General features: G+C 32.7%; 1 protein-coding gene across 1 annotated transcript; it reads right to left on the bottom strand.

The window, feature by feature from the left end:
• Positions 1-101: 101 nt before the first annotated feature.
• On the bottom strand, positions 102-10,634 carry LOC140063482 (uncharacterized). The gene is made up of 12 exons (XM_072109830.1): positions 10,272-10,634; positions 8,022-8,432; positions 7,629-7,880; positions 5,486-5,620; positions 5,162-5,308; positions 4,844-4,969; positions 4,223-4,363; positions 2,169-2,462; positions 1,510-1,577; positions 1,109-1,343; positions 556-840; positions 102-269 (listed from the first exon to the last, which is right to left on the bottom strand). Exons 1-12 carry the CDS (start codon positions 10,333-10,335, stop codon positions 187-189), a joined length of 2,241 nt encoding a protein of 746 aa, XP_071965931.1. The 5' UTR covers positions 10,336-10,634; the 3' UTR covers positions 102-186.
• Between the last annotated feature and the right edge of the window lie 433 nt (positions 10,635-11,067).

Below are 11,067 nucleotides of genomic sequence, written 5' to 3'. Positions count from 1 at the left end.
GTATTAAAGAAAGGGAGGTATGCTCAAAATAAAATAATCCCACTCGAGAATTACTGGAAGGTATTCTCAGAGTTTGTATTAAGTACAGTTACGTCAGAGTAGGGAAAACATATGACCAGAAAGAGTGATACAAACAAATACATGATTGGATTATAACAGAATAATAAGAACAGCAAAAAATATCATTTACCGTTTAATTACAATCAACAACAGAATAAGTATCACAAGCAGTAGAACCAGGCATACAATTATCACACCTATTGGAGTACCTTCAAATAAATAAATAAATACTATGAAATTATTTATTGTGTAGTCATTTATTAAGCAAGTTTTTGAGAGAAGGAAGGAATGTAAAATCTAGATTTATTAGGCCTACGGGAACAAAACAAATAGCAAGATATTAACTGAACATAATTATTTTTAGATGATAATTTAGTTTTATGTATAAGTATTATATAACTACCAGCATGAAAGGGCAATAGTTCTTTAATTAATTTAATAATCTAAAACGGAATATAAAGCAAGGCAAGTGCGGCATGTTTAACATACACTTACCCTGACCTCCAGAATCACAATTTGTCCCAAGCATAACTGTCGTTGTGTCAGATATTCCTTTAAAATTTGAATAAGACGCTAAGACCGTAAATGTATATTCTATACAGGATTCAATACCATCGTCAAATAAAACTTCAGTTTCTGTTGTAGTTCCTTGCTGAAATACTCCACCTGATAGTTCATAATGGTAGGTCACATTATGGTTTGGCACTTCGCACATAGCAGCATTCCACTTCATCAGTAAATGTGTTTCATTTGCAAATGGATTACTTTCTATCGTTGGCTCTAATTAAAAAAAAATATCCTTCAAATTGATTTCATTATTTTATTGTTTAATCTTTAAAACTTACACTAGCCTATTATCAATATTAAATAGTTCAACAAATGTTTATATAATTGGCAATGCTGAAGGAGTCTATTAATTTGCGAGTCTTAATTTATATTAAATTGTACTATCTGGTTTATATTATTATGTCTGCATGGTATTCAACTACAAACTAAATCATCACTCAATTATAATTAGTGTAATTTATGCATACATAGTCTAACTCACTCGAGGGAACTGTCTGTACCATCAGGTTCTCTCCCCAATTACCAGCAATATCCATATTATTAATAACTCGAGCGTTTACGACATAAGCATTACAACTTGATAACCCTGATAGTTCTACCTCTAATTGAGAACTACTTGTTGTGTTGACAATATTTTGTTTATTTCCATCTGAGTATTGTACTTGATATCGAAGAATAGACGTACATTGAATTTGCTCAGGATCTTTTGAAACTGACTGAAAAGTAAAACAGTGAACTTGTTGTATTTAAACTACTGTAAAAGAATGTTGATTCTTAAAATGAATCTCTATAATCTCAAAGCCTAATATGATAGCATTATTGACAATACAAACAAATTGAATTGATAAAAGAACAGAAAATAAATAAAATAATATTGATTACCTTTACGTTTAAAATGACCTTATTTTCTTTGATAGTTTGTATTTCTATTTTCGGTTCTACTAAAGGTTCTATAGTATAATAAATTGAAGAAAACAATAAACATTTAATACATTATTCACAAATTAATGTAAAACTGGCAGAATACATACCGGTATTTTATAGTAATAATCAGAAAAAAATACATATTAATAATTAAGAATAGAATTAAAAACTACTACTACTACAACTACGTTTAAACTTAAAATATCATGAACTGTAAAAATGTGCGGTCGTAATTTAAAATCCAAGTTAAATTTTTCAAATAATCTATTGACCTTAGTAATACACTATATGTACGACCATAACGGGCAACAATATACAAATATATAAATAAATAAAACATATAAAAGGTAGAATTGGTCTGTGAGCTTACAGTATTTACTTACATGATATTCTTTAAAGAATTTGATCAAAATGCCTACAAATTTTACGATTGATTGTAAAATTAATCATTACTATAAACGGTATGCGACATAAAGTAAAGTATATGTCAGTACAGTACATAATAGCCTAGGCCTATACGTTTTAATTATCATGAATGAGGTTGAAACAAATATGCGCATGCTTGCTTATTTCTAGTGAAGATTATGAATAACAATTGTTAGTAAGGCATTGCTTACTTAAACAGACCAGTTGTATCGATCCAATTTTACTTTTTGGTCCAAATGTCTGATCACCTTTAACCATTCTAAAAAACTGTGATCGAAACTGAATTTTCGCATTCACAAATAGATTTAATTTATTCGTATTAGGTAATGATGACCACTTATTCATGTCAGATGATTTGTACCACAGCTTTCGTTTTGTAATCATTCCTGTTCCATAGTCTTCATCAGGATTCCAAGTGACGTCAAACGTTAAGGTAGCTGCAGTCTGGTTTACAATAGTTGGCGGTTCAAAATGGTACGGTAATGCTAACAAAACAAAATCATTTCATCTATAGTATAATAACATTACTCTTATTACTCTATGATAATGCTTCAGGGAAGAATTTATACATAACAATAAAGAAGAAAATGTCAAGAGAGGAGTTTGACAAGGTGATCCAATTTAGTCAAACAAGATAAAAAAAGAAAGCAAGCAAATTAAAATTACACAATGGGAAAACTAAATGTATGATCCATTTTGACACAAACCAAACAATTGAATTTTGATGACGCAGAAATGTAAAAGTCAACAAAATAAATTTTATTTTATGTTTTTAGGCAATGTGACCAAGGATTACCAATAGTAAATGAATCACTGTCTTATCAGATAGGTGGTAATTGTGTGAACCAGTTCACCGGGGTAACCCCCTACTCTTCTCGAATAATGAACTGGGTTCTGTAAAGTGCACACAGAATATAACTGTGTACACTGGACCTACGATTTATAGTCCTTATCCGAGAAGACTTGTTCCACCACCAGAACTAGGAGAACCCTTGCAGATGTTGTTGGATCTTTAGGTGCCCCTGTCGGCCACTTGACTCGCACTGTTCGAACACTTTCTTGCTGATGCACATTGGTATTGAATATTGCAGATGATGTCATTGAAGCTACCACCCCTAAACACTTAGTTCAAACTATGAGCCTATCGAATTCAAGTGAAGCAATTGCATACAGCATTATTACAGGATGGCCGCTTCAATGACATCCTCTGCAATATTCAATACCAATGTGCATCAGAAAGAAAGTGTTCGAACATCACATACAGCTTACCGAGAAGAACAAAGATAAATTAAAGACTTATTCTCTACAATGTTTGCCGTTTTGTAAAAACAATGCATATATATTCCTATAAAACCATTAAACCAGATCATTCCTAGTCTTAAATGTGCGTTTTATGTTAAATTATGAAGAACCGAAAGAACATGTGTTTCCGCTGAACGGTTCTTCTAATTGTTTTGCTTTCGCAATCGATCGAAAAACCACAGAAGAAAGACGAAAATATCAATCCACGCGCAATGCATGTTGGGATTTATAGGGGACGCTTAGGTTATTATAATAAACTTTTTTTCACATTTTAATTGTTTAAAGATGAAAACAATATGACCATATTGTACTTATTTCTACATTTAATGTAGTTTGTGACCTAAAATTAGATCTAAAAACTTAAAAAATAGTATGCAATAGAAAGGAGAATGATTGGCATAAAAATAACAAGGTACCATGCAAAGTAAAAAGGGAAAGATAAAAAAAAAGGACTCGATTCAAACAAGCGCTGAAGAAATAGAAAAAGGAAAAGAAGGCCAGTAGTAGTAAATTTAAAAACGAAAATTGTCTTTACTGTTATCATAATTACTGAAAAAAGTTTCAATAGTTAATAAACAACACATACACAGACGTTTAAATGAAAGAAAAGTACAATAATAGATTTAAGAATGACGAGGAGTAAAATATATTAAAATATAGAATATTAGATTTCATTAATGTTTTGTGACTACCGTATTTAAAAACAGATCGGAAAGTGAGTGAAATTATGGATTAACAAAAGTGGCGCAAAAAAAAAACCATTATGTAGGATTGCAAAATTACAAAATAAGAAAATCTACAAGAATTTAGAACAATACATACAATTAGGCGGAGAATTGAAAACAAAATATAATGTTCAATTTTTGCTATCTTATTTCCGGGCGTCGAAAAGTAAAAATACTTGCTAACAATATAACATATATATTATATCAGGGTACGTTACCTATGCTGCAGTTTGGTCCAGCCCAAGCCTCATGACACCCATTATTGCAACTTCCATCTCGATTACAATCTTCTTTATCTTTGCAGTGACATGGGTAGTTACACAAAATACCAAAGAATCCAGACGGACACAAAGTGGGTACTATACATGACAAAAGACACATGAAGAAGAGTATTATTCAATTGACCATGTTTTAAGATACAAATTGGTGGTGTGTGACAATATGATACTTCTATTTGCTTAATCTTAGATTTAGATACATTATGATTGTCATGAACTATTATGTTGTAAATTATTGTTGTTTGATGGAGTAACATTTTATATCATAATAATCTTCAGGAAATTATACCAACCAAATTACCACATTGTGTACATTTTATTCCTTTATGCTATTTATTTTCATGTAACGTGATCTTCAATAATATAACAGTAGGCCTACATTATATTTTACTTTATTTTAATAGGGATTGCCTTATAATACTTTACGACAAGTACATGTAGATGGTGATCTACAGTAGTCATTAGGCCCTAAAGAAATTGTATGAATCACGGGTTAAAAGCAACGTTCATTAAAATATTGGAAAATGTATAGACATTTTAATTAAATATATTAGATGCTACCGAGACACCCTTCTCCAGTGTAACCATCTAAACACGTTGACCCGGAAGTACATCCTTTAAATGAATCACAATTGTCACAGTGGCATTGTTGACGACAATCTGCTCCATAGAAATCAGGCTCACATTCTATATACAAATTATATTTGCCATTATTTATCACTAAAATTTACATAATAAACTAAACTTAGATGACATTTCTTTACTGCAATTATACAAATGACGAAAAAGAGAAAATATATATTACGATAGCATTACAACTAATATTATTATTTAATTAAACTATAATATTGTATTATACACTAATAATTTGTTTCTAACGTTTACGACATTGGTTTCCTCTTAAACCATCGATGCATGAACATCCAACTGGATCAGGTGGACATAACAAAACTCCAAAGCATGTATTACCAAATGTGCTGCTACATATAGAGAGGCAATCACGACCCCAAGTGTTATTTCCACAACCTACCGAAAATAAAACAACGCGAATTTAGCCTAAAATCACCTTTTAATTACACAATTGACTTCATATTATAAAATACAAATATATAAATCCCAATATCAAAACAGAAATTGTTTATTGTGTGTATCAGTGACTATAGTATTACAATAGCACTTTAAGATCAACACACTATACATTACCGTTTAGACAAGATTCGCCTTTAAATCCTGGTGGGCAAATACAGACACCCGTCTTATCATCACACACTCCACCATTGTAGCATACAGGACAGTCCATTTCACAGTCTGGAGGATTCCATTTTGGCGAAGGACAAGCTACGTAGATAAATTGTGGATGTAGTTTCATTGTACAATTTGTACTAAAATCAAACTTTAAAAATGCATAAGTTTGGTAGGTCATACATTCACTTTAATTTCTTCCGTCATAGCATCACATACAGTAAGTATTAATTTTCCGAGATTCAAGTTTACCTAAGGCAATATTAACATTTTCGAGAACCATACGTGTTCCCATATGGGTATTAGAGGATAAGCGAGCGAAGTCACTATGGTTTAAACTATCTTTTCTAACAATGGCCCAAGTTTTTGTAAAGTGTGATGATAAAGAACAATTGGTACAGTATAGATAATCTGTTATGTATAAATCAATCAGGTTTTCGACCATCATACTCAACATCTACTGCACTTACAAAAGTGACGGAAGACTGGTATAGTGCAATAGACGAGGGTAAGCTGGTCGGAATCTGTTTACTAGATTTTAAAAAGGCCTTTGATACGGTAAACCATAGCATACTATTAAGCAAATTGAGACTTTATGGTTCAAGTAAATATGTTTTAAAATGGTTCGAGAGCTATCTGTCTGAGCGAAAGCAATTCACAAATGTAAATAGTACATTGTCTGACTATACACACATCCAATGTGGAGTGCCTCAGGGGTCAATCGTGGGCCCACTTGCTTTCCTCTTATATATAAATGACCTATCGAAAGTTGCAAACAAATGTAAAATAAGTATGTATGCTGACGATACTATAATTTATTGTTCTTCAAAAAATGAAAATGAAATATACCAAAGTATAAATGAAGAACTTATACAAATCGACGATTGGCTAAAAAATAATAAATTGAGTCTAAATGTCTCTAAATCCGAGTTCATGTTGATCGGATCGACAAACCGATTGGCAACCACCAAAGAAAAAAATAGATCAGTTAATATAGATAACGATGTTGTACCACGCGTTCGATATTGCAAACATCTCGGTATCATAATAGACGAACATTTATCATGGAAAAATCAGATTGAATACATTCGAGGTAAAGCTCTAAATGGATTGGGTATGCTTAGACGATGTAGCTATTATTTTCCACAAGACATATTAAAACATATTGCAAACTCTATTGTAATACCTTACTTGAGCTATTGTAGCATAATTTGGGGAAATAGTAGTCAAACTCTAATGAAAAGAGTTCAAACTATCCAAAACAGAACAGCTCGAATCGTGTGTGGTCTAACATGGTACACACCTAGTAGTGAAGCACTAAGACAAATTAATTGGTCACCTTTATTTTATCAAGATAGATATGAATGTTGTATGGTTATATATAAGGTTTTGACAGATAATGCCCCACCTTACCTAAATAATGTATTTACATTCAATGATATAAATTATAATCTAAGGCACAGTGATACACATCTATTTATCCCAAAGCCAAAAACCGATTTTAAAAAACGAAGTCTGTCTTATCGTGGAGCAATTATATGGAATAGTCTCAATGTTGATACCCTTCCAAATTCAGTTAAGTTATTTAAAACGTATCTGAAAAATGCATTATAAAACATAATGGTATGGTAATCTACGATGGTGTACATCCAACTTTTAAAATGGCTAAATACTATGTAAAATGTGTGTTTTATCACTATTATTTTAAGGTAAATGAAATCCAAAAGATTTATTATGTATTACAGTTGAATCCCCATAAATTATACACTTCGATAAGGGTTTCCGTTTACACGGGAAGTACCGGTATGGTGTACCCTAAATAGAGGTGTCAGATGAAGGGGATTCTGCTGCAATTTTGTTTCTTTTCAATTTCAATTTTTTTTCGTTTCTGTTGTATTTATATGGTGTTGATTTTTTTTGTGTAATACAGTATCACGAACTTGTGTAAAAACAATCAATATTGATTGAACGAGTTGTACTGCACATCAGTCTCGTGTTTAAATAAAGTTTATATATATATAATAACAGAAATTATAAAATTACGAACTTCAAGACGACAAAAGAAATGAATAGGATGTCCTGCAATAATTGTTAATAAACCTACCTCTAACAATTAGTCTCATGATACCATGGTTACCATCCGGTCTATCACCTGTATAACATTCATATACGCCATCATCTTTTCTTCGTATGTTTTCAATCACAGCAGACGTATTACCCCTCAGATTGTGTATTTCATCTCCATAATTATGTCTCCAGCGTAAATCGTTAAGATCACCACCACCTTTACTGAGATTGATAGTGACAGACTCTCCGATACCGACGGTTATCGTTCTATACTCCATTTCAATACTGGCTGTAAGATTAAACGATACAAGAAGCATTTACTTTTTTAGTTGTATACAGTGTATTACTACAACAAATTAGAGTGTTGATAAATAGTTTATAATTGTAATAATAAATGCAAAATAGATAGTTTCAATAAAAATATACTCACCAAAAGCTGATGTCAATACAATTGCAGAATTTGTGACTACTTCGTCTTTCTTTGCTTTAAATGAAAATACACCAACTCTCTCAATCTGACTTTGTAAATTAGCAACACCTAAATACGTATGTGTTCCGAATTTCCGATATTGAATAATGCTATTTGTGTCAAATATTTTACCATCTGGCATATCTTTTTGTTGTTGTTTTGTATATATAATATCATCAGTATCAGCCCAAGTCACGTTATCTTTCCCATCAATGTTCTTGTACAATATTCCAACTGATAAATCTCTGATGTCTTTGTCGTCTTGAAGTGCATATCCTCGAAACAGACTATTAATAACAAGATTACCTTTATTATTGGTAATACTAGGTGACGTCAGTGGTGTATTAGAATATACGGTTATATCCAATGGATCTTAACAAAGAGACATAAAAACAATGTTTTAATTAATACAAATAGTACTCTTATGGATAAATATGGCAAACCCTACAGAAAATACTTTTTAAACATATTTTAATAAAGTGGTTTGGAATAATATCATATTTAATTGCACCTCATACGGTTTAAATCGTCCTTAGTAAATAAAGTTATTATTCGAACATAATATACTATATATCCTCGAGTACGATTATATTGATACATACAATACATACAATACAAAAAGGAGGCCTGAGGTAGCTACCCGACCCTGCAGATATTCTACTTGTTGTTGGCTTTGTAATATAACAGATATCGCCTTTAATATCGGTAAAATATAAGATTTGACAACCCCTCCCCTTGGGAATAATATTTTGTTCGATGGAATATACTTCGCGCTTCGGGAAATGTATTCTATCGAAAAAAATATTATTCCCTCGGGGAAGTCAAATCCTATATTAAACCTCTAAAGCCCGGCGCACACTAGAGCTTCCGGCTGAGCCAACTGCCACGAGTAACACTTGCATCACATCAGTGTGCGCCGGGGATTTCGTGAGGAATCGGCCACGCGTGCCGCTGAGGAAAATATCTATCGTGTTTAATATTCTTTGGCACGCGTGCCATTTTCCTCAAGTGTGCGCCGAACGTGAGCTTCCTGCTCACTAAAAAATTCCACTGCGCATGACATGTTCTGATTTATTATGATGTTTCAGCGCGTGCTGTATAGCGTAGTAAGTAATTATCCAATCAGAAAATTGCGTACTGAAGGCATTTAGTGTGCGTCCGATAGAACGCGAACATAGTTTGTGGCAATTTTTTTAGTGAGCCAAGTGTTACTCGTGCCAGTTGGCTCAGCCGAAAGCTCTAGTGTGCGCCGGGCGCACACGCGCTGAAATATTATCATAATAAATCATAAAATGTCATGCGCAGTGGAATTTTTTAGTGAGCAGGAAGCTCACATTTGGCGCACACTTGAGGAAAATGGCACGCGTGCCAAAAAATATTAAACATGATAGATATTTTCCTCAGCGGCACGCGTTCCAATTCCTCAAAAAATACCCGGCGCACACTGTGAGGCAAGTGTTACTCGTGCCAGTTGGCTCAGCCGAAAGCTCTAGTGTGCGCCGGGCTTTAGCAGGCAATTTCTGTATAATAATATTCAATTGAGTGTGCAAGAATATGTAATTTCAGATAGATATCTTCAGTAATTCATTAATTCAATCTTTTATTTCGGAATATCTGGTCCATAGAAAGTAAAATACATAATATAAATGAAATAAAATAAACAAGACTAATTACTACTACTCATCTCAGGATGGCATTCCACCTGTAGAGCATCTTGATACTGTAAGTATACGGTACATTTGTGGGAGGTTACTAAAAAATGCAAGTGCATTGATTTTATATAAGGTGCGACAGTACAAACTTAAAAAACAGAAAAAAAAAACGTGGATTTAGTAATATAAAAGCACATAACAGAACTAGGCCATGGCAATCTAACAACATGATGAGAGCTCCGGAAATCAAAGGGTTTATCTGTTGCTGCGATATCGCGCGGCGCGTACATAGTACACTGTTCGTATTTGTCGGAGTCGGACATAAGATCCCATAGATGTTACAAGTTCCTATCTTGTCAAGTTTACTTTTGTTAGATTTTTGTTGTTGTTGGGGCATGAATTTCAAATGTTACACACCAATAATATTATACCATTATATCAATTGACATACTTGACGTCAATCTGACTAAAATAATCACAGGTGTCCATTAAATAAGTAAGTAGTAATACTTGTATTAGTAAATGGGAAACCAAACAAGAGATGAGATTTAAGACATACCTGATGATCCAAATTGCAAGCATAAACAAAGACTAAAAGTCTGAAAACATTTAGAGAAAAACATCTCTATACTCCTGCCCTAACCACTATATATGGATGGTCCTTAGTTGTACTCCGTATAAATGCAATGTTCGTCAGTAAATATAATATCGTTTCCTTGTATGCTCGTTTATGTTTAACCATGGTTCATGTTTCTTTAATTCCTGAAACCCGAATATCTTAAAATAATTCCTTAGTTTTAATCGAGGGTTAATGCAGTGTCCACAGTTTAATTTTAAATAGTTATCGTTTCCTTGTGATGTATGTTCGTCAACGTTTTATGTTTAAACAAGTTTCCTGATCTTCCAATTCCAATTCCTGACACCGGACACAGATGATTCTTTTAATAATATTTACATTGTTTCCTTTTACGTTACTTGACATTTACTTTCTCCATTTAAACTTACAATATTGTATTTCAATTCTATTTACAGTGATTCCTTAATTATCTGAGAGGGTGTGGGAGGAATGATGACGAGGTCACAGGATTATCGAAGATGGGAACCGATGATAAAAAGGAAGAATTTAGATAAGTTAGGTACAGTATACTAGTTGCAGAAGACAACTATCATGGTACCACGTTTTATGTGGTGTTCACAACTTGGGATCAAAGGTAACGCAATGGTCAGCAGGGGTAACAATTAAAAAGCATGAATAAAAAACTACTTCTCATGCACACAAATAATATACTAATGTTTTGCACATTGTTTTAATTTTCAGGTTGTTCATGGATTTAGGATCAAAGGTCAGGAATGAG

The sequence above is a fragment of the Antedon mediterranea genome, unplaced genomic scaffold (genome assembly GCF_964355755.1).
Source record: "Antedon mediterranea unplaced genomic scaffold, ecAntMedi1.1 scaffold_30, whole genome shotgun sequence".
NCBI lineage: Eukaryota > Metazoa > Echinodermata > Crinoidea > Comatulida > Antedonidae > Antedon > Antedon mediterranea.
This window is presented reverse-complemented; position numbering and strand designations above follow the sequence as displayed.